The sequence below is a fragment of the Centruroides vittatus genome, unplaced genomic scaffold (genome assembly GCF_030686945.1).
Source record: "Centruroides vittatus isolate TY-2023 unplaced genomic scaffold, ASM3068694v2 contig_602, whole genome shotgun sequence".
In the NCBI taxonomy this organism is placed as follows: Eukaryota; Metazoa; Arthropoda; class Arachnida; order Scorpiones; family Buthidae; genus Centruroides; species Centruroides vittatus.
In genome coordinates, this window is record NW_027122368.1 from 1,127,859 (window position 1) to 1,152,617 (window position 24,759).

Here is a 24,759-nt window from a genome sequence, read left to right on the forward strand (position 1 = left end):
GTACTAAGTGAGTTATTTCATATGTAATAATTTTAATTATGAAAAGAAGTAGATTAAGTAATTTAATAACCTAAATATATATTTAAGTAAGAGGGGAAAAAACCCAAAAATTCTTTAGCATCCCTTTCTCTTCAGCATGAATCTACGATTTAAAATATAAAGCTTATAGTATAATAATTTCCACTACAATATTCTATTAATGAGAAATTTGTGCGCTTCCGTAACATGAAGATATTAATAAATATTTTATAGTTTTTTAATTAATATTTTCTTGTAAAGAAGTTGAAATTGTTTCCAGAAATCTAGACACGTAAGGCCGGATGAACGAGACATTGAAAGTATCACCCAGGAAGGATCCAGGTTTGAGTCTGGCTCAAAATGCTTAGATTTATTGAATTAATCTACAGGTATAGAAAATAAATAAGTAAAACATCACAAATTAGTTATTTTTCATCGAATGGAAGTAAAAAAAGACAGAGCGGTCACTAGGTCTATCTTTTGTCACCACAGATTTATATCTCTCTTCCTGCCGTCCTGCGACCCACTTACGTCGCTGCTCATCATTTTTACGTTCACAAATCGGGGTCAATAAATAAATATATATATATAAGATTTTAAGAAATTTTAAATTCGAGAGCCCACCCAATAACATAAAATTCTTTATAACAGGATATAATGGTTTCTATTTTTATTGGTTATTTAGTCAAGTTCTCATGACAGCTCCAGCGATCCGCCCCCGACTATGGCCGACGAGGAAGTAGTTTGAGATGGAAATTTTTTAACCAGTTTTACGATTAGTAGTTTGATGAACGACCGAGGTTTTTCCCGTCTATTAATAGATCTCAAACGGATTTGGGTGGACGTCTAGACCCTATATATATATCAGATTAAGAGCAAAGCCTTCATATTTCCATCGTTGTTCGGGTAAGCAGTTAGATTTTATAAAACATTTAATACTTTTAAGTTTATATTAATAATCTCATATAAATTTAATGCATTTTAATTAAAATCATTTTCCTTTTATTTAGAATAAAACGAAAATGTTGAAATTATCACATTTTGTCGTCGTCGCGTTGATGATTGTAATCGGCCAGGCGGCGCCTCAGTCCTTGTTGTTTTCAAACAGTAAACACGTGGTCGACGAGGTTGTAAACAAAACGGAGAAGCGTGGTAAACAGTTTACTTTTCCCGATGATTCGACCAGTCAAGGTACTTTTATTCATAATGGACAGGAATACGAAATACAAACGTCTCAAGTCGCCGGTAGATATCCCGATGCGTTGACCGAGAGCGGCAATCGTCGTCTATCCATTCTTCCTCTATTGAAAGGAATGCAGGTTAGTATATAAATACATAGAAATTTACCATTTATTTTCAATATGTTTTACCATTGGTGTATCCAGGATTTTGAGAATATAATGCAAGCAGATTCGGAGAACCAATGTGATATTTATGGTGCTGCAGCACCATAAACACCATATGCAGAGATGGTGCTTATGGTCTGTGTTTTATATAAAGTTTAATTTGCCAAATTATTTTTTAAGATTAAAGGCTAATGGGATACCTTTTTTCCCTAACATTTCACACAATTATAAATATTTACTATCAGAAGTTCATTCAAAATTGCAGTCTCTCTGATTTTGGCTCTGTTTTCTGTTTATATTCTTCTAACATTGAATTTAATATTGCATATTAATACATTGTTATGATAACAAAATCATTGAAAGGAAAATTTTTTTTATTGTAAGGAAAATTATAATAAAGTATTAAAAATATCACATTATATTTGTGATAACTCAAAAACTTTTGAACTAGTGCCACATTTCTTGTGTTCAACACCTGCAAATTGAACTGCTTGATGTCTGTACCAAATTTGGTTGAGACCAGTCAAACAGTTTTAAAGGAGTTTATTATTTAAATCCAATGATTTGAATGTAAAGAAATGAGCTTTGCTTACTCAGCTCGATAATGAAATAAAAACAAATACATTTAAAATTTTAAAATAACTTCATTTAATGCTGTAAAACAAACAGAATTTGAAATTGAATCTAAATTCTTATGAACATTTTTATATTAAATTTTTTCAAGGTTGGTCTGGACTTCAGAATGCCATTTTTTAATATACCATTCGGTAATCTATTAAGTTTGACTCGTCCCAGCGATTCATCGAGCAATCTCTTGGGCTTTGGGTTAGATAGAAGAGCATTATCTTCATTGGCTGCCGTAATTGTCACTTCTTTACTCTTCTTCCCCAAAGTTTTAGGTGCTATTGGATTTGGCAGTGAAAATAAAGAATTGTTTAGAGGTATATTCATTTATATTTATTTCTAATTTCAATTAAATTTTTGATTCTAACAAAATGTAATTTCTTTAGAGAATGGACAGACAGATGATTACCTTGTTAAAAATGTTAATAAAGTTTTATCTGACTTCAACATCGATGGTGATTCCTGCATACAGACTGCTTTATGTACAATTGGCACCGCTCAACGTCAGAGGCAGAAAACAAGAAGTACAGGAACAACCACCCATATTGATGTGATTGAAACATTGCTGAAGTAAGTCGCCTGGATATCAACTATGTCCTTCTCATTCTTCAGCAATTTTTCTCAATAAAATTTTATTATTTGCAGTTTATCATCAGTTAAGGATACCTTGAATAAAACTGGATGGAGACAAGCTAGAGAGTATGGTTTTAATGATGGTGATTGTGATACTTACAATCCCTATAATAAATGTCCATTGAAGGCTACAGACTGGAGCCATCTGCTAACAAACGTTGGTAAAGTGTTGTAAATTAACGAGAATCAAGTTTAAAGAAATCACGAACTTCGGCAGGTCCATGTTCATTATTATATAAAAAAACTTTTTAAATTATATATTGACACAAATAAAACTTATTATAATAACTAGTTTCCTGTTTATCCTTTTAAAAAGTTTACTAAAAATCTGTAAATATTTGCAGAGATTGTAAATATTTGTCGAAATTTATTACATGTGACAATTATATTACACATTTTAAAATAATCTTTTCCAATTATTATATAAATAAATTTACAGATCTATTTTATTTCATGATAATTTTCAAATAATAGTAATGATATAAGTAGTCTTTGTTTAAGTAATATGCATTTATTTAAGTTTAATTTAAAAGGAATCTACATTATTGCTTATAACAATGGATAATTTTTGTACTACACACACCTTTTTTTGGTTATAATGCAGTTCCAATAAGGTAGGTTGTAGTTTTTATATAGAAATTCAACTTACATTACTTGAAAATAGCGCATTATTAACCCAATTAACTGAGGATTGTCTGTATTTAGTTAGTAAAATGACAAATTCTGATAAAAAATAAAAAAGACAATGGAAAATAGAAATGGAAATAACATTTTTTATTTCAATAAAATTACACTATTATGATTAAGATTACAATTAATAGATAGGAGTATTAGTAAAATAAATTTGATAAATGTTAATTATTCAAGTATATTTATTTATTTAAACATTATTAAAATATTTGAGTATATATTGAAAATTTGATGCATTTGGCAGCAGCATTCTTACTGGCTTTAAAACATAGAATATACTCAATGTTGTGTAAATCAAAGTTTTTAATAATAATAATAATATAGCAACATAACAATCATATGAAATAAATGCATATCATATATTTTAAAAAACGAAACAGAATTCAGAATACACAGTATTCATTTAAAAAGAAAGAAAAGAGCTTCTCTAGAAGCAAAATAATTATATGTATCTGAAATAAAACAATTATATAAATTCTGAATAATTTCAGAATTATCTGGAGTTTCAGTCATTGTTATAATTCAAATTAAAAAGTATATTTTATAGTAATATAAACATTTTGTTGATTAAACACATCATTTCTTTGAGACATTAATAAATGCATTGCTAAATTTTCTAAGAAGTTCTGCAAAAATAACTAATTTAAACTTTTCTAAAAAGTTTTTGCTCCAAGAAAAGCAGATTGGAATCATTTTGTACGACATTGTCACAATGTTAAGGCTGCAATTTTTAATCATATTTTAATTAAAAAATTAATTGGGACCTCGAGTCCCTAAGCTTTCCATGTCTGGTCTCGCTTTTCGTTTATCTTGGGATTAATAAAGGATGGACAGACAGCCAGATTGACAACAGTTAGAATTTATAGGTCAATGCCCTACTTAAAGAATAAAGATATGCTGATAGAAATAGTTTGATAAATTTTACATAATGATAGAAGTATTAAGGCAGAATGGGGAGTACTCTATATTATGAGTTTATAGTTTTGTTTTTAATGAATGTAAGCCTAAGACTCGAAATAGTATCTTGGGAATGTATTTAATATATGAGGTATTTCCTTGTGGCAGGAGAAACCCCAATTTACCGCATATTTCCGCAGATAAGACGAGGTATAAATTTTCGCCAAAGTTTTATAGTTTTAGCATATATCTGTCCTATAAGACGACACTGGATTTTGGGGGCTTTTCCTATGATTCGACTATCGTCTTATCTGAGGAAATATACGGTATTTGTTTCCGAAAATAAAGTTTTTGTATATATTTTCACACGAAAAATAGCAATAATTAAATGTATAAATTGCTCTTAGATATACAAATATAACACTTAAATTATATTTAAGACACTTCAAATAAATTCTATTTAAACAAACTTAAAACTTGGCTTTTAATATTAAATATTCTTAAAGAACAATAAATAATTGTTTAAAACTGTAAGAATTAAAAAGTTTAAAATATGTTTTATGTGAAAATCTATTGTAAAATTTAAAATATGCTTTTAGTTTTTCTTCCAATGAAACTGTGTTTTAATTATTCTTTTTTGAAGAAATAATTTCTTAACATTATAATAAAAGCATAAATAAAGTTCTAAAATAATTAGAACATATTTGCAGTACTTACTTTTTCTGTCTTTGATGAATGCTATTGACAAAAAGTAAGCATAAAATGAGGAAATTCTCTATTTTGTTCATTTTATACAGAAAATAGAATTAATTTAAAAAGTTTTACAGTAAATTTGTTAAAAAAATATCTTCAAATGTAAATCCAATTCAAACTGCTTTTCTCAGAACAAGAACCATAACCAAACTAGCCTTTTTGGACTAAACACCCGTCGAGAATCGAGGGAAATAAAGATGTAGGGTGTCTTGATCTTTATTTCTCTTTGTTTTTTCGAAAGTGCAATGACATTTTCCCTAAGAAATGTATTTTACATTAGGTTTTACATAGCTTTTTTCTTTTTATCTATGAAATTGTTATCACTTTTTGTTAACCCAAAGTAAAACAAATTGTTTTAAAGAAAAATTTTTTAATTTATTTTTCTTTTAATCTGTTTTTAAGATCTTTAGAAGAATGTTTTAAAGTTTTTCGTAATGACAATGTGATTTTTATTTCGTAAGTATGAATCATTTAATCGTAGTTTTAAATACACTTTCATACAGTTATCAAACATGCTCATGCTGATATGTGATAATGTATAATATACTTTTCTTGCATACATTCAATTAACCATATATTTAAAATAAAAATCACATTAATTAAAGCTAAAATCTTCCTTCATCCTTTTTAACAATATGAATGTAAAATGCTGGATTGTCGATTTTATCCAGAGGCTGAAAATCTGCATAGACCCAATGCTTACAATCCTGTCCGAAGACATTTTTCAGGAGTTTCTTGAAAGATTCTAGACGATGTGGATAGTATGAGAGCCGGAAATTGCTATAAGAAGAAAGAAAGAAACAGAAAAATGAAAAAACGGAGAACAAATTTTAAATAAGAATTAGAAATAAAATGTTTTACTCACTCTACGGTATTTCCCGAGTAACGTCCTTTCTTTGTAAAGGCACTGTCAGTTGAATCGAATTTTGATTCCAAATCAGAAATATCCATTGTATAATCTAATGTTACCATATTTGGTTTTCCATTAACATAAAGTATTGATGTCTGAATATCTCTTGCATGTTTGCTCTATGAATAAAATTAGAAAATTGCATTACATATAAAGTAAAAAATTCAGTTATTAATAATAATAAAATATAATAAAATAACATACATTATAATAAATGTTTTTAGATGGAGTCTGTCCGCTATCGAGAGTCGCGTCGTAATTTCTGTGATCGATTAGAAGATATCCTCCTGGTTTAATCATCTCGTAAAAGTTCTCGATGGCTTTTTTCTGTTTGGACTGGTTCCCTTCGAAATCTTGCAAGTGAGCGAAAGAATTTCCCAGACAAATCACAGCATCAAAGCCTTTTCCAGGTTTAAGGATATCATCAGGTAATGTCAACCAATTAGCTTCTTCTATGACTGTAAAACATTTATTAATTAGTTTGCATTTTATAAAACAATGCAAAATATGTTATGCTTTTTAATGTCATTACTTAAATATAATTCTCAAATATACAGAACTATTATCTCAAAAAACTGAGATAAAAAATGTTATTGTAATATGAACCATTCAAAATGTTGTATACAGTATTAATTATAAAATTTACTTTTAAATAATTATTAGTTCAAAATCATTTTTTTTTTTAAATTAATAAAAAGTTACATTTTTATCCATTAGCATACCACCTAACTAATATTTTGTTTGTCCATCATGTGCTCTCAAAATTGCCCAAACCCACTGAGGCATCAACTGTAAAAGATGTCTAAAAGTGGCATAAGGTATTTTACACCAGGATAATAGTAATAAGTCTGTTAACTCCTGAACAGTTTGTGATGAGGTAGTTACAGAGCATACCTTTTGATCTAGCACTACCCACGGATGCTCGATTGGATTAAGATCTGGGGGTGTTTGGGGGCCAGGACACATTAAAGTTATCTTGATGCTTCAGAAACCAATCATCAGCAATGTAGGCTGTGTGTTGTCCTGTTGGAAGATGTCATCTTCATCAGTGGTTATGGTTGAAATGAAGGTTGTACATATACTCCTTTATTGTGACTAGCAATGATGTTCAGGAAGCAGCCAGCAGTCATAGCCTCATTTGCTTCACAATTTACACGAATTTCCCATTCACACAATTCAAAATAAAATAATTCATTAAACCAGAACATTCTTCATTGATCAAAAGTCCACTTCTGATGATCCCCGACCCATTACAGATGTCATTGACCACACTCCACTTTGATCAGTCCACTTGTGTTGGTTGACAGCTGCATAGACCCATCTACAGGAGGGTACAATTAATAGTGCATTCAGAAACACTGGTCTCATTATTTCCATTGAATTTTGCAGTCAACCATGCCACGGTAGTGTGTTTTGTCTTGTTCGACAGCCAAGATAACCTTCACTGTTCTCTACCATGAATGAGGTGTGGTGGTCCAACTCCCTTTTGGCAGTTTACAATTTATTCATTGTCAGACACTGTCATTACCTACTCAATACAGACACATGTGAGCAGCCTAGCTCAAAACAGCTCAGCCACAAACTCAGCTGTTTTTGATACACTGCAACCAACCATCTAGCCATAACAATTTGACCTTTATCAAGTTCAGACAGATCCTTTTGCTTGCCTGTAATTGCAGTGTACAAGTTTGGAAAACAATTATGAGATGTATCCTGCTCATTTTATACACTCATGGTTTGGATCATATCAATTGTCTCATGTTAGATAAATGCCCTCTTCCTTTGTGTATGTAGTGGTCATAATGTTATGGCTAATCAGTGTATATCAAGCCTTAAATCAAGAAGCTACTTGTTTCAAACTGTCAAAATGTTTTCAAGAAATTTAAATTACCCTCAGCAACCACAAGAAACATTCTACTTATAATAACTCACTTTCAAATATTTAAAATATTAATATTACTAACAAGTAAGCATTTCATGTATTTAAAATCTTTAACTAACAGGAAAGATAATGATAAACTGAAAAAATAATAGAATGAACAATGTAATTTAAATGTTTTGAAGCAGAATTGAAATTAGGATGTAATATCTTGAAAAAAGATAGAATATAGAATTTGTTCTAATAAAATGCAAAATCCCTAAATCACTTTCGGTGATGACTCATGCTCTTAATCATTAAAAGATGTGAATGGGTAAAAGGCAGATCATATAAAACAGTTAATGTTACCTTAGGTAGCCAAGATGGTGGCTCGTCTCTAATTCCAGCAAGGAAACAGTGGGACGCACGTTCTAACCTAGCCTAACCTATTCTAATAATTATGGTAATTTATTAGAATAGGTTAGGTTAGGTTAGAACATGCGTCCCACTGTTTCCTTGCTGGAATTAGAGACGAGCCACCATCTTGGCTACCTAAGGTAACATTAATCCATAAAACTAACATGATTTGAAAACTAAACATTAATCAACTTTTGTATAAGTTAGAAGTATTGTAAAATTGAAGTTCTATTCATTATAATATTTTTTGTGTCTGATTTTGCATAAATCTCTCGCAACTACTGTCGATTCTTTAATATATATTTGAGTAGTTATGTAATAATTCGAACCATCAATGCATATTAAAAAGCTCAATTCATTCCCGTAGATTCAGCTACGAAGAAATAGATGAAACGACTATACTACAAATCATCAGATAATTGATAATTTTTGCAATTGCCTAGTGATTTGTGGAATAGTTGTTTTATCTTTTAGGCAAGATATTGCCAGTTAATTATAGAAACAAAAATGTAAATATTAAAAATAATGCTTTATATATAAAATTTAAGAGGGAAAAAAGCATCCTTTTAGTTAGCTCTGTCATGTGGACACCAAGAAGGCCTTTTTTTTAAGCATGCCCATTATGGGTTCAAGCTAGAGCCACAATTAGAATAATTAAGTTTTATTATTTGTAACGAAGAGAATTTTGGCAGATATCTTTCCCAGGACTATACAGCTCTGTTATTGATGACAGATCTTGTCAAGATTACTTTTTGTATATCTTAATGCCTAGTATAATTTTTTCAGAAAATAGTGTAAAAGTGGCCAAACATTTATAAATACAGTATACAACAACACATCTTTATATATACGTGTGTTCATTAAGAGCCATGGAGCTAACAGTTTCAAGAGAATCAATGTATGTAAATATATGTAAGAAACATTTTATTTTTTGTCACCATTCAACTAGGACACTTAATACAATGCTTTTTATTCTGTTTATATTTTTGTTATAATTTTTTTAAAATAAGAGCTTTTATATTAATTAATTAATTTAATAAGTAAGATTACCCCAATCATCAAAAGCAGGTTCCTTTCTTCTGATCCATCTTTTCTTCAATGCATATTTTAACATCTTATCACTAGCATCTACACTTGTCATCTTAAATCCGGCTTCTAATAACATTATAGAATCGATTCTGTAAAATTTTTTGAAATATTTTATGACAGGTACAAAATTAAAAGTGCATCCTCAATTAACATTATTTCAGTTATAAAAGTTAATTAATTAATTAATTAATTTTCTTCTTCTGCAGATGTTTACATCAAATTTTATGGGGGGAAACACATTTTCCTTTTATCAGTTCTCATTAAATCTAAACCTAAATGACCCATTAAATCAAAAGTCAAGGGCAGATTTCTGTCAAAACATTTCAACATCTTATCCATTGAGTTGTTTATATTGATTTTAATCTAACAATTTAATTATAAAAAAAAATTTACTGTAAATTTATTAAGTTAATTAATTTTAAAATATATTTTTAAACTATAATCTAGTCACACCTGTGAAAATTATTATTTAAGCAGTTATAAATATACAAAAATAGGTCATATTTAACCTTTAATTTATTTTTATAAATGAATGTTTAGTAACTCACCCAGTGCCACATGCCACATCTAATATATGCTTGCATCCATGTTCTCTTAACATTGATGTAAGGAATTCTCTGTAATGTTTAGTACGAGTTTCTTTCTCTCCGATATAGACTTCCCATACGCGTGCGGCTTTTCCGTCCGCATATTGATCGGGAACACCTTCTATAGCAACACCTAAGGATCTAGTACGGTACACGCTGTCCACCATCTTCGATATTCCTACGGTTGTGAGGAAAATTGGCTCGGTTTTCGCATTTTTAAAGTAACCACGTGCATCCGACGGAGGCGTAAACAGTCGTTTCTCCTCCCTGTTTAACTGTGTGGTTAGAGATGAGAAGATAAACTTTTTGTTTATATTCCTCCTCGTGTTATTTCTATGCGGATTATCTGATGTTTGTACAAGAATTTATACAAAATTTTGATTACATTATTTAGATATTCGGATGTTCTGCGTTATCTCCTCAAAATTATTAGAGGAATGACTATTTTTATGAAAAAATTAATGTTATCTGTAGGGTATATATGATTTACTCTAAGTTTTTCCAATTTTGAGCTTTAAATTATGTTTTAAGAAATTAAAAAGTTTATATTTTTGTAACTTATTATGCTTAAAACTTCAAAGTTTTCCAATAAACAGTTTGCATCATTGTTTCCTATTAGCTAATGTTTTGTATGTTGATTATATTCAGTTTCTTTTCATTTACAATATTTAAAATATACTGTTTCTTTTCATTTTTATGAAGAATTTTTCCAAATAAATTGCATATTTTTATTTTGCAAATAACTTTGTCAGCATTTTAAACTTGTAGGTATGCAAATATAGGCAAATTTTCAAGTTTTCAGCTGGCAAGTATGGAAATTATATGCAAGTTTTCAATATTTCTTGTCTTGTAGAATGCTTGTATAAAAAGTGTTTAAAGATTTCTGTGAAAGGAACAAGATAACTGTCAACATGCTTTAAAAAATGTACATTTTTTATTATTGACAAACCACCTCTTCCTTTCATAGAATATTACTGTTTATATATAAATTTCGGTTTCGTCATCGTTTTTATTGCTCTTATACAATTGCCCTTCAAAAAATTCTGTGCAAAAAAGATTTAATTTTTATATTTAAAAGGCATGCCATACTTTCCCTCTGTTATATATAACAACCTGGAAAGTAAGAAGTATATGATAGATATCTATAAGATAACTTTGTGAAAAATAAGTTATAGAATTTTGTTTTAACCCAATATATTCATTTTAAGTATTTTAAATGTAAATACAGATTAAGCACGTTTTTGATTAGAAGAAATGCCGTAAAGTCTTGCACTGAAATAATAAGATATCAACACACATTTCGTAATCTCTAGAGTAGATTATAAGTCAAATTAATCGCCAACCTTCGTCATTAGGTTAATCGTTATCCGGTCGGAACCGGTTTTTCAATGGTATATGTGTCCTTACGGCATTTAAATTCGTATCAAAACAAACTTTTTCGTATTAAATGCTTGTGTAGGGTAGACCCTGTTTTACGCCCTCTCATTTTCCAACTTCTTTGTTTACATTAGTGTGTTTATTATATCCTAAATTGTGAAAATTATTGAATATTTTTCGGCCGCATAATGCAACGTTTTCACCCCTTTTGTAGCGATTTTATCTTCCAAATCTTCTCGTATAAAATCAGATTGTATGCAATTATATGATCTAGACCAGTCACGAACAACTCTCAGCTCAGCTTTGACAATGTAATTTTATTTTTCTGTGTTCTATCTCGTGCCATTATGCAACCCTCGTTAATCTGATATTGGTGACGAAGAACATTCAAACTAATAAACCATGTACTACTAGTTTGCGTAACATTAGAATATGTTATTTTATTACTAGCGTACTGTCGGTTACGGAGTATGTTGGTACTCAGCATGGTTAAAGCCTGCAACTCCACAAGAAAAATTGTTTGAGGACCGTGGAAGCTTACAAAGTTTACTCGCGATCCTCATCCAGTAAAGCTTGTTCGTAACTATATCTAGATAAAAGGTTCTTAACCTGAGATCCATTTAGATCCACCCCTGAGAGTTTTTTAAGAAACCTTTGAACTTGGATCAGGAAATCTCACGAATCCCCAAGTTCATGATCCCAGGTTAAGAACCTCAGATCTAGACAAAACTTCAGTTGCTTAACAGTGAAATAATGTTTAAAAATTCCAGCAACGAGTTGCGTAACTTTTCCGGCAAAAACACTTAAAATTCCTTATGCGCCATCTGTTGCGATATTTAATTTTAAAAAAACTATTTAAATTGTTAATTATTATAAAAATGGCAAAAAGCTAAATTTTCAGGGTAGGGTTGAGTTCATAAAATATTGTAAATGCAAATAACGAGTAAAGTCTTCATTAACTCCGACCCCGCTCGAGTTATGACACACGGCCCTCTCTATCTCCCCACCCCTTCGACCTTTAACGACCAAAATTTAACGGCATCAATTCCCTTAATACGGAAACCTCTCCGCAAAATTTCAAAAATTTTCGACAAAAGACACACGAATTATTAAGCTTCAAAGTGGGTGAACAAAATCGTGCCCTTTCACACACACAAACACATCTTTGCATACAGAAATCGCCCCCAATTATTGTTTCCTCGCATTTCTCGACTTTTCAAGGTGTCTCGAGTCCAAAAATGTAAAATATTAGGGGTCATTTTTTGTGCTATCAAATAAGTCTATGCTGAAGATTATTATTTAATTAACAAAAGTACAGTATTTAATGACGTAACTAAATAACTCAAGGATAATCTGTTGATAAATTATTATTGGATAGTCGAAGATTGTCGAATCAGCTTGAAATATTTCTTAAATAAACAAGACGATTATTAAATTATTTGAATCATTACGCTCTTCGTAAAATATTTAGAAAGATTAATTTGCTCGATAACGGATATTTGTGTATATATGGATCCGTAATCTTATATAAAATCGTGAAAAACACTTCAGTTTTATAAATTATTGAGTATCGTTGACGTCAATAAAGTTTCGTGTTATGATTAATCGTAACAGAAAAGACGTTACGCAATTCTCGGCATTGCTGATCATCGCCACTCTCCATTATTTAGTACTTCATTAATTATTTAATCTTGTATTTTTGAATGTGTGCCTATTTGTCTGTTACACAAAATAATGGCAACTATCTAGAGGGCTGTTTGGGGCCCTTTAGACGGGGCTTTTCATTATTGATTCTTTCGACCCGACGGCCTTTCATTCGAGACTTCTACGGGTTCGGCGAGGTTGCTCTCTTCTGGGATGTGGTCTCCCATCTGAAATGCATTGCAATTAAATATATTTTTAGAAGTTTTTTTACAAAATGAAGATCTTTGAGGTTTTGGAGTTGGAGGAAGGCTAAGGAGATGAAGACGTATGTACTGTGTAGTGTTCTTCTTCCGCAGTTGATGAAGAAAGCCTCTCTCCGTTCTTTGGGTGGGAACTAGGGGCCCTTCCTTTTGAGGAAAGGGACTTGACTGGGCTCAGAAGATTCTCGTGTTCTCTCTGTTGGATTTTGAGTATTTAATTAAGTCGTCTGGTTTAGTGCTTTGGGGACTGGAAATCGAATCCCGATGGCTCGAAAACTCTTGAAAGTTTTCGGAGGTGGAGCTCGAACCCACGATGGGTTTGAGAAAAGACCTTCCTAGAGAGGGAAAAGTAAAAATCCCTTATGAGCATTACTGATTCCCATACTTTAATTTATTTTATAAGCGGTAACATTTTATAACTTTTAAATATTTATTACATAACTTTTAATTCAAAAATAAATAAATTTTACGCATTTAAAATTTTTAAGGGTAAATTGGGAAATTCTTTAATTTTTTCCCATCAGATTTTGTTACGATTTGTTTTCATGAATTTTTTAAATTTGTAATTTTTACTGGAATTGATTTGATAAACCGGGGTTTTCGGTCTTTGTTTGTTTCTGCATTTTCTACTGGAATCGCACATTCCATTATCATTTCCCTTCATTAAAGATGCAATTAATCGATCCAAGATGTCTTCTTCGCTGCTAGATACTTCCCCATCACTTACTACCTCCTCCGTATCAGATTCATAATCATCTGATTCTTCATTAATAGTACTTTCTTCGTCGACATCTGTTCTTTCTTCACTGCACTCTGAATTGTCGTGAAATTTCTTCGTTTCATCCATTTTATCCGACTCTTTGTTGAAATCTCTTTTGGAAACGACCTTCCTTCTGTCAACATTCTTCTTCACCTCTTTATTATTCTTGGCAACTTTCAGCACCTTCTTCACAGGCTGCAGAAAAATATGCAAAACTCATTTCGATGCATCTAATGTATAACAATCTAAATACTAATTTACGGGGCAAAAAATAACTTAATTCGTATATGTGTTTTTAAAAATATTTCACTTAACTGTCTTTTAGGCCACCATTTATAAAATTTATCATAAAAAGTAGAATTGAAATAACGTGACTTTCGGTTTTCATCGGAAGTTCCTATATAGTTAACCGGGGCTTCCTGCCCCAAAGGTTTCCATATTTGGTATCGTCTTTTATTTATTTAACTCCGTTCTCTAGATTAAGGAAAGACAGTAAGCAGGAAAAAATTCTAACAACGAGTTGCGTAACTATCCAAGGATTTTATTTAAAAATAACTTTTATGTTATTAATACAATAAATAAAATTGAGTGTGTCGCCATTTGTTAAGAGATTTTGTTATCAAAAACTTTTTATATTTTTATAAGTTTTTGTGTGTACATATCTTTGTTATCACATGAGCAATTCAAATGTAATATATTTGAATGCTCATTTGAATGGTCCATTATTTCGTTATCGATATAAAGTGGAATGAAAGTGACAATGTCCGTGTTCCTTTTGCCCGCCTAATGAAATTTAGTGGTCAAATAAGAAAACAGCATTGCCTGCACCTAACAGAAAATATACGCAAAAAACGAAGAGAGCACAAAAACAAAGCAATTGGCATGGATTGCTTTTAGCTTTGGTTTTATTCGCATATGGCGACGCGACACTTGGGCAATCTGCCGAAGGGGAATACCTCTCGGGAGGTCTTTTATGGGAAACTGGCTCCCTATTTAGGTGTTACTAACGTGAATAAAACCTGGAAAACTCGTAGCCAACTCTGGCTTGCTTGGAGTTTTCCAGGCGAGTTGGCAAGGCGCGAAGTCACAACCAACTACCAGTGTTCAGAGGTTTTATCCACATCGCCACTGGTGGGCATTGCCAACGATTGCTTTGTTCTTGGATCGTCTCTCCGTGTCGGTAAGGGCAAGGAACATCCCTCTGTGTTCAGGCCAGTACAAGGACCGCCTTTCCCGTAACCGGCAGGCTACAAGGATCGCCTCTCTGGTGACCAGCAGACTACGAGAGTAGCCTTTCTCGTGACCGGCGGGTGCAAAGATTTTTTTTCGTGGAGACCGTCATGTACAAGAATCGCCTTTTCCGTGTCTAACAAGTGCAAGGATTACTTCTTTCTTTTCGACTTCGCCTCAATTCTATCGCGATACGACAAAACCGTCCTAGTTTTAATTATAATCGAATGAGAAACAGCTTAATTCCTAGGTAAGGACGAGTTTTATTAAAAATTGTAAATGTTAATAAAGAATAACATCTTCATCAAATCCGACCCCTGTCGAGATATGATAAATGACTCCTATCTCCCTACACCTTTGACCTTTCACCACCAAAATTTAATAGCATCAATGCCCATTATACACAAGCTACCATGCCAAATTTCGTTTCTTAATCTAGGATATATTAAACGAAACTGATAATTAAACACACACCCATATCCACGAAATTTTTGTCGTTTTTTTAGACATTTTTGGAGTTCTGAAGTCTCAAAACGTGGGAATTTACAAAAAACTCGGAGGATCAAATTTGACACAATTCCAATACTTTCCTTTGTTATGTATACACAATAGCGTAGAAAGTAAAAGAGGGAAAGTGAAAGTGAATTTCAAAGTAGACTTGATAAACCCATTTCGTGATGGCCAAGCAGTTAGGGTGGCATTCGCGATAGGCGGTTAGGGTGAATCTTTCGGGGATGGTCTGTCCGGATATGTTTTAGGCCTCGTTCTTCACCACCCGACTGTCCCATTATGGGCCTAGCCGAATTCATAATGGGCTTTCTGATAAAGATCTTAGTGCCCACAGGACTGAAAGTTTTTAAAAATGTTCTTAATCATATTTTATCACATCTGGCAGCACGTGGTTACTAAAATATGCATAAAATGTTCGTATTTAAAAAAAAATCCAGTGATATTTTAAGATTTGTGTGAAATCCGCGTGTTTAAGGTCAAAATTCACTGATATGTGTAACGTTATGGAAAATCCTGTATTAATAACTCACATCAGTAGCGTCGGCATAACGTTTCTTCAATTCTGTTAATCGTCGTAACTTCTTCCTATAAACTGCACGTTCTTCATCTTCTTTAGCTAACAATTGCCTCCAGTTATGAGGAAATTTTAATATATTCTGACGATAATTTAAATGACGCTAAAACCAAAAGATTCAAAGAAATTTTAATTAAATATATAATAATATATTTCAAGAAAACAAAGGCCACTCACACGAAAATCCTTTTCCCATTTTAGTACATCGTATTCTCCATTTTTTGATAAGATTCTATGTAAGAGCACGATGTTCTCATAACCTATCTTCATCATTTCTTGTCTCCTCGAACGGAAATTTAAACTTTAAAAAGAAAATTTCGGACATTTTAAATCATTTTTCTTGTAAGAAATTTAATAAGTAATTGAATCAGAACCTGCCATATCACCTGTTATGTTCGTAACGGTTTATAGAAAATTCCGTGTAAGGTTGGTTCATGATTGTAGCAATCTTATCCAGCAAAATTTTGTTCTCTTGTTGAATTTCCGAAAGTCTCTCTTGTTCTTTCTATATTTAAACGTCGCTAATTAAATTTTACATAAAATTCTAAATATGAAAGGCGAGCCAAACGTTTAAGAATCCCAAAGAATCGATATAACGCTGTCGCCAATGGCCGAGTGTATAGAACCACTGAACACTGGTTGTGGGTTCGCGCTTCGGCAACGGGCTGGCCATGTGGAGTTTTCCATACTGCCATGTGGAACCAACGGGCTTGACTCAATAGGGGCTAGTTTTTCACAAAAGTCCTATACATGTCACGTTGCAATATACAAATAATCCAATCTAATCCTGATATAGAGTGAGAAATGGGTTCCAAGATCATCATTACAAGTATGACCTCATTCTACGGCATCGAATTTATGCATTTTGTTATAATAAATAAGAAAGACGAGACAATTACTTGATTTATGATTATTGAGAAAGATTTTATACCTAAACTAACTGTTACCCGCGGCTTCGCTCGCGTGGATTTTGCAAGCAAACCCTATTTACAGTCAACATTTCAACAACCATAATAGGGCCTAATTGTTATTTAACACCTACCGCTGAGAATGATGAGAGTTGCTGAGAATCAAACAAACTGTTTTTAATCTGATAAATTTTCTGGAACATTTACAATCTATGTATATAATCGAGACGAGTTGATATTAATAATAATAATAATCAGCGCAGAGTCCAAACGGTTAGGAGTTGAAAGTTGAAATTTGGTACAGAGTTAGGGTATGTCACGAGAATGCACACTAAGAAGGGATTTTTCGAAATTCCTCCCCACGGGGGAGAGGGACAGGATTAAGGCTTAACACTTCCATCAACAATGGAAGTGTCAAGTAACGATGGAAGTGTTACGTAACAATGCAATTGTCAACAATAAAAGTGTTACGTAACAATGCAATTGTCAACAATGGAAATGTTACGTAACAATCCAATTGTTAAGAGAAAGTGACGTGCAAGACGCAGATGCAGTTTTTTTTCGTTTTTGCAGGAAACCGAACATATTTTTAGACCCATCTAAAAATTCTCTAATTAGTCTGGAAACAGGGAAACCCAATTCTTGCATTCTGTGAAAACGGGTAAGGTTGACTATAATGTAATAATCTTAATCTTCACTATCGTTAATTTTGCCCGAGCAACGCCGGGCCCACCCGCTGGTCGTTCTATAATCGAACCAATATGCAAAAAGAAATTCGAATGTAAAACGGTTCGAACATTTGGTTAAAAAATCGAAATACAGTATATAAAAAATATTTATAACAATGTCTGAAATGTTATCAATTTAATACCCCTAAGTGCTCAATTAAGACTAAACGTAATTAAAAACAAAAAATCGCATCTAAAATAGTACAGTAGAAGCCGTTCTTCAGGATAATGCTCTCCCTCTCTCCCCGCGGGGAAATTTCGAAACATCCCTTCTTAGTGTGCGTTTTCATGACGTACCCTAACTGTGTACCAAATTTCACCTCTAGTTTCTGGAACTTTCTAGAAAAAACTGGAACATTTCGATTGAAGCGTCATACATTTTCGAAGTCAATCACTTTCAACCCCCATATCTCCCACACCCTTATAGCTATCGAGACGCAACCACCATAGTGCACGATGGGAGACTTGGGGCTACTACCACACACAAACACCATTTATGTGCGATGTGTAGTTTTGGCTGCAGAGTGAACTATAGGCACAAACACGTCCATTATATATATATATATAAGTTTTAGTCCTATTCTCTTTATTGATAGAATGAATTTCAATAATGTTTTCTATAACTGAAGAGTCGAAAACATTTGACTGATTATAATTAGACATATCAATATGAAAATAATCATTAATCATTTATCCATAGGAAAAACTTCTACTATTACTTTCTAATCGTGTTAAAGTAATTACTATAATTACCTGCAGTTTTTTCAAATTTAAACGCATGTGCCAGAATGTGGCAGGTGGCTTGTTATCTACTACAGACTTTGCTGCGAAGAAAACACGAAATTTAATTATAAAATTCCTCTGGCCAGATAAAAAAAAATATATATATATATATGAAATTTAGAATTTGTTACAATTAAAATATCTAATAAATATAATTATAATATTTAATGTTAATCAACCGTTTCTTATCCTCTCCAAATGCTCTTCGTGCTGTTTAATTTGGTATCTTCGTTGAAGATAGAGGGAACTGGTCGGTTTGGCAGGGAAATGTGCATAATTCATCCTTCGAACGTAAAGAGCAAATAAGAAAAGCACTTATTTATAATTCTAAACCGAAACGATTCTTCGAAATAAAATTTAAATTCGAATAATTCGAATTTCCCAAATATCCTAGAGATCAGTTTTGTCAAAGCTGTTTGTTTAGAGCGTTTATAATTTTGTCCATAATAGAAGAATTCAATAGGGTTGTAACACAAAAGCTGTCTTGTTCTACCTACTTTAATTTTCGAGAATTTTGGGAAAACGATTTTTCTGTAGCTAAAGCATTAGATTTTTAACGCCATCTGCTGGAGATCGTGTGCATAACCAAACAGAAGTGTAAGAATTCAAGGTACAGACAACTACTTTCGCTCCTTGATCCTCACGCTTTTAGTGGTAGCAGACTCGATAAATGTACACTCTTACTTCTGTTTTCAAAATTCAGTACTAAGTCTTGCGCCTTGTACAGTATCAAATATCCTGTGATACGTGCTTCATATTATACTGTATAATAAAACCTGTTTAAAACGGACCACGACATTACCGGTTAGTTTTCCGTTTTGAAGGATTTCCGTTTTACAGAGGTTTGTCATTTCACAAATTAAGTCTAATTGTCTAAGTTCTAGAGAATTGGGGAGGAACAGCGGTATTTATCGTCACTGTTACTTTCCAGGACAACGAAAATACAATCTTCGCAGAAAAAAAAGAGATACAATACCTTTTATCACTGAGAGTTCGATTATGATTTAAACTGCTGTTACGATGAACAATTCCGTTTTACAGAAGCTGTCATACAATCGATTTTCAAAATGTCTTCCACTTCTGCGTTAAACAGACTTTCCGCATATTTTACGCAATAGCATTTTAAATAAGAAATCTTTCTGTTATTAGATTTATTTTCCGTTTAGGCAGGTTTCCGTTTGTACAGGGTCGATTTTAAACAGGTTCTACGTATAAAATTTTATAAAATAAAGGGTGTACTATAGATTACTCCCTATGGAATTTCAGGACTTTGATTATATATTTGAACTCAGGGGACCGAGACGAGTTCAACGGTACCCTACTTTTGGACCAGAGACGAAAAAATAAAAAAGTTATCACACTTTTTAAGTTACCATACTTTTTTAATGCTCTCATGCAGACGGCACCGTAGTTGCTAGTATTGCCATCTTGCGGTAAAGTCTGCAAACCGTGACGACGGACTACGGTCATCTCCCGGAGCGTTAAACACGCGATACGAGAGCGGAGAGAGCGACGTGACTTCCCATCATCGCGCGATCGCCATTTCGGTTAATGTTACTTATGGCAGCGAACATGGCGGCCCGACTGACCTCTCGTATGGGAGCCACCACACGCCGCCATGTGCTAAACTAGTGATCGATTCACGGTAGTTCATGAACAAAGTAAAAAAAGGGGGGAAACACCTACTAAAGGCAATTTTAACGGCAAGCACGCGGCTCCCGATCGCGATAGCGAGGCCGACTCAGCGGAGAGCGACGCGACTCCCTATCATCGCGCGATCGCCGGAAAAAAGTATGATAACTTTTTTTTTTCTCTCCGGTCCAAAAATAGGGTACCGTTGAACTCGTCTCGGTCCCCTGAGTTCAAATATATAATCAAAGTCCTGAAATTCCATAGGGAGTAATCTATAGTATACCCAAAAGAAACCTTGCGAATCTTCGTGAAATATTCATCATGTCTTTTCTTCTGTCTTGAATTATTTGATCAAATTTGTTTAATAGCGAGATTGAGGCCGAAGTTTTAAGCGCGAAAACGTATATACGTCGGACGTTTGGCGCCGTTTTCCCGTAAGCCTAGAAGTTTGACAACGGCGTTTAAAATGTCGAGCGTGATTCCACTGACTATCCAAACACCATTGTCAAACTTTTAGGCTTACAGGAATGCGGCGCTTAACGTCTGACGGACACGTTTTCGCGTTTAAAACTTCGGTTTCAACCTCGCTAATATTTTATGAAATACTGTATGCTGATCGAATGTCGAAAAAACGAAATCAATCGATTGTGAATATATTCAAATATAATCTTACCAATAAATATTAGGCTTTAAGGCCTGCTATGGTTTCGTCCCACGTTAGCAGGCCCTAAGATCTCGCTGTGATGATTTTCTGATGACTCGTGTATTGTAGTTGATTTTGCTCTCTTTGCTGTTATATTTAACAGGAAAACTATGGCGATCGGTCAAAAAATGAACAACTTGGTCCCTATTTCCTAATACACTACATTATTTTTACACCACTATTTGTTCGCCTCTGAGAATGACAGTTAATCGAGTGTGACGCGCAGGGCTGTGGAGTCGGAGTCGTAAAAATCTCCCCGACTCCGACTCTTTTTTACTTTCTTTATTCTGTTCTGAACTATTAAACAATACCTCAGAATGAGTAAAGTTTAAGAAACAAAATTTGGCACAGTAGCGTGTGTATAAAGGGCATTAATGCTATTAAATTTTGGTTCTTTATTAAAGGTCGACAGGGTAGAGACATAAAAGGGGTCGTGTGACATATCTCCAGTGTGGTCGGGTTTAATGAATATTTTACTCGTTATTAGCACTCACAAGATTATAATATAATCGAGATGGGTTAATAATAATATGATTATTATTATTACAGTATTATTATTAAGCTCAGAGTTCAAACGGTTAAGAGTTGAAAGTTGGTACACAGTTAGGATACATCAAGGTTTTCAAGTAAACACATGCAGCAAAGACACACACATCCTGTAGTCCCTTTTCTTCTTTTTTTGTTAAGTGGAACTGGTCTCTAAACATCCACACCTTCAAACCGTAAATTACCTGATCTGTGTTTTTTATACTGTATTTAGAATTTGGTATACTCTGTAAATAGTTTTTAAATAATCTTCTAAATTATATAATATAGAATTTTTAAAATCTACTAATGGTCTATAAACATTTCCAACTTTGTGGGTTTTAAGTGTAATATTAAGTTGTGGAATTCTTACATTATTAAAATTCAATATCTTCTCATAATCCTGAGTCGTAAAATCTTTTCTTTGTACTTTCATCAATTTAGTTAATTCTTTTTTAATTTCTTCTATTGGATCTCTGTGCGAAGGCTCACATTTATCAGTAGATATTATTTCCTTTTCCTTCGCTTGTAATTCTGAAGTTTTAAGTATTATAAGCGTAGAAGATTTATCTGCTTCGATGATAGATAATGTTTATTTTTAAAGAATTTAATAATCTATTCATTTTACCAATTATACCGATTGCTTTCTTATCTGCTATATATTCTTTATATGCACCTTTACCTTTTTGGAGGTTTTTCTTTACTTAGGTTTATTCTTCATTGTTTCTTATCTTCTTGTTTTCCTAGAATTTTTAAATAGCGTGTTTTATCTCGGCCACAATTTCAATTGATTTTGAAAATATGGGTAAATTCGTATTATTCCCATATGAGAATAGACGTAGTTAATCCTTCGGCACATCGACATTTATTAAATTTACTATTAACTTATTTAACCATTCTTCTTTTTCCGCAGTCGAAGGCTAATCAAACTTTCTGGTTAATTTAAGTTTTTTAGTTATTAAAAATATTTGTTTACCTTTCTTCTTTAAAGCTGATTTTATAATCGATCTTTCTATTTTTATTACGTCACTACATCGAATACTGGTCTTTATGGATGCTGGTAACTGTAATGTTGTAGGTGTATGTTGTTCACGCAAGAAACACTTGAAATAATTTCTGTCCTTCTTCAATCTCTCCATCTGCTGTTTCAAATTCTCTATTCCCGTTTCTTGTATTCTCAAACTTATTAAATTATAAAATTAAAATTAAAAACAATGGAATCGGTTATAAGTTAAAATAATAATTCTAAAAAAAATATATTTCCAAAATAAACGAGTTTAAATTTCTCTCTTTTATCCGATTTCGAGAGATTTAACGCGGAGGTGGATCACAATTTCAATTTAATATTTATTTCTTACCATATTTTCCAAATGCATTTTGCCTGTTGGCCTCATCAGTGGATAGGACGTTTTACATTCTTAGTACATTTATACTCGATCACAGTATCCCAGCATGCATCTAGACATACGCCAATACTTAAATTAAGTGTATTTATTAATCAAATTGGAGACAAGTCTGCCCAAGAGGGACCACCATTTATTTTGCGTTTCAGACTAAAAACATACACATATGGCGACAGGCTTTCCTTTTTACGCTTCATGTCGCCAGTAGTAAAAAAGTCCTTTAAAGAAAACACAAACATCCAGTTAAAACTAAAGGAGTCGGTGACATACAGACGTCTCTCTTCAACCATCCGGCCAGTAGGTGTTTCCGCTTTTTATCTGCTGGAACTCCGACTCCTTTAGTTTTAACTGGATGTTTGTGTTTTCTTTAAAGGACTTTTTTACTACTGGCGACATGAAGCGTAAAAAGGAAGGCCTGTCGCCATATGTGTATGTTTTTAGTCTGAAACGCAAAATAAATGGTGGTCCCTCTTGGGCAGACTTGTCTCCAATTTGATTAATAATAATCTCGCCATCGGACGGAAAAATCGACATTAAGTGTATTTACATAATTTACGATGCAGTAGTGTTCGATAATACGTCTTTTTACAATATTTTCGTTTTATACAGTATTTTAATATTATTTCTATCAATTATACAATTTGTAATGTTACAATGTTGATGCCATGGATATTCGATTCGTTTTAGTCTAATTGCCGCCTCATGTTCCTTCTATCCTGTTTCCGGTTTTCTTCCTATATAATATTCTTTGGCTGTACATGCACACGACAATCTGTAAACAACTCCTGCAATTACCAAAGCATTCTTCAAATATTTAGTATTTTCTTTATTAATCAAATGAATAGTATTACTTAATCTATATTTTTGTTCACCTACTGAATCAACAAAAAATATTTTGTTGATTTAGTAAGTGATTGTAAATTACCCATGAGAGCCAGCGTGCATGATGCCATAGCCGGCTCCAGGTGCCATAAATCGGATCCCTCTCTGTGGGATCGAACCAAAAAAGATAATAAGTTCAGTGAATTTTCTGCCGTCATCGTGTGTTTGTGTATCGAGCAGAAACAGTAGAAACCGCTTGTTTTCTTTTCCCCAAAAATACCTAGTAAAATGTGAATTATCTTCAATAGACAATGCCATTACCAATCAATCTATTTTTGGAAAATTATCAGATGTGGCTAATTCCAAACCCGGATCCGCGATAAACAAATCTTATAATAATTTGTAATTAGGCTAATTCCGACCTCCGAGTCGATCTGTATAAATATTTGAGGACGAACTAATGTCAACGAGCGAGGAAAGTTTGAGTGGTTAGGCACTTGGGTGTACAATATAATTTTTATAGAATCTATATATATAACCCATTGAACGCGTGGCTGTCCGTCCGTCCGCCCGTCTGTCGGCGTAGCGGTATTCCAAAAACGGGCACTAGAGGCGCTCCTATCGTGTGCCATATTTCAAACATTTATATTAACAATATAAATTATTATTTAAATTAACACCCACTAGGGGCGCCTAGCGAATGTTACCTGCGAAGGTAAATAAACAAATTAAACTATTTTAAAGTATTTATAGACTGTTTAAAAAACACTAAATAATGGTTTTTAATTATCATGAAATTTATAAAGAACGCCCACTAAGGGAATGTCTCGGGCTCCTAGTGGTAAAATATAATAATACGTTGAAAGGATATAAAATGTTGGGTGAATGATGTCCATTATGGATGGAGGTCCGCGAATTCTACGTATTTAAAAGAATTAGACAAATGGGAATCCGGTTTACTGTCACGTGCATTCACTTTTTGTTTTGTTTTTTTAAGATTGATTTTTGTTTGAAATCAAAGTAATATTTCTATTAAAAAATATTTTATACAACTTTCCCTTTCAAGGTAAGACAGTTA

The 24,759-nt window shown here is 32.7% G+C and overlaps 3 protein-coding genes across 3 annotated transcripts; 1 reads left to right on the plus strand and 2 right to left on the minus strand.

Moving 5' to 3' along the window:
* Positions 1–1,028: 1,028 nt before the first annotated feature.
* Positions 1,029–2,909, plus strand: Desi (Desiccate). The gene is made up of 4 exons (XM_067275227.1): positions 1,029–1,337; positions 2,089–2,305; positions 2,375–2,558; positions 2,634–2,909. Exons 1-4 carry the CDS (start codon positions 1,041–1,043, stop codon positions 2,794–2,796), a joined length of 861 nt encoding a protein of 286 aa, XP_067131328.1. The 5' UTR covers positions 1,029–1,040; the 3' UTR covers positions 2,797–2,909.
* Positions 2,910–5,566: 2,657 nt separating this feature from the next.
* Positions 5,567–10,108, minus strand: Gnmt (Glycine N-methyltransferase). The gene is made up of 5 exons (XM_067275264.1): positions 9,784–10,108; positions 9,197–9,324; positions 6,076–6,329; positions 5,827–5,990; positions 5,567–5,741 (listed from the first exon to the last, which is right to left on the minus strand). Exons 1-5 carry the CDS (start codon positions 9,987–9,989, stop codon positions 5,567–5,569), a joined length of 927 nt encoding a protein of 308 aa, XP_067131365.1. The 5' UTR covers positions 9,990–10,108.
* Positions 10,109–13,473: 3,365 nt separating this feature from the next.
* Positions 13,474–18,977, minus strand: LOC136979287 (tubulin glycylase 3C-like). Its single transcript, XM_067275228.1, has 6 exons — positions 18,776–18,977; positions 18,567–18,637; positions 16,564–16,682; positions 16,355–16,478; positions 16,134–16,280; positions 13,474–14,058 (listed from the first exon to the last, which is right to left on the minus strand). The coding sequence occupies exons 1-6, from the start codon at positions 18,876–18,878 to the stop codon at positions 13,624–13,626; spliced, it is 999 nt and encodes a 332-aa protein (XP_067131329.1). The 5' UTR covers positions 18,879–18,977; the 3' UTR covers positions 13,474–13,623.
* Between the last annotated feature and the right edge of the window lie 5,782 nt (positions 18,978–24,759).

Coding starts and splice junctions, on each gene's coding strand:
- Desi (XM_067275227.1), top strand. CDS start 1,041: ATGTTGAAATTATCACATTTTGTCGTCGTCGCGTTGATGATTGTAATC. Junction 2,306..2,374: donor AAATAAAGAATTGTTTAGAG/GTATATTCATTT, acceptor TAATTTCTTTAG/AGAATGGACAGACAGATGAT. Junction 2,559..2,633: donor GTGATTGAAACATTGCTGAA/GTAAGTCGCCTG, acceptor TATTATTTGCAG/TTTATCATCAGTTAAGGATA.
- Gnmt (XM_067275264.1), bottom strand. CDS start 9,989: ATGGTGGACAGCGTGTACCGTACTAGATCCTTAGGTGTTGCTATAGAA. Junction 6,330..9,196: donor ACCTGCTTTTGATGATTGGG/GTAATCTTACTT, acceptor AATGTTTTACAG/TCATAGAAGAAGCTAATTGG. Junction 5,742..5,826: donor TACTCGGGAAATACCGTAGA/GTGAGTAAAACA, acceptor TTCTTCTTATAG/CAATTTCCGGCTCTCATACT.
- LOC136979287 (XM_067275228.1), bottom strand. CDS start 18,878: ATGAATTATGCACATTTCCCTGCCAAACCGACCAGTTCCCTCTATCTT. Junction 18,638..18,775: donor TTTGGAGAGGATAAGAAACG/GTTGATTAACAT, acceptor TTTTCTTCGCAG/CAAAGTCTGTAGTAGATAAC. Junction 16,281..16,354: donor AATGGGAAAAGGATTTTCGT/GTGAGTGGCCTT, acceptor TTTTGGTTTTAG/CGTCATTTAAATTATCGTCA.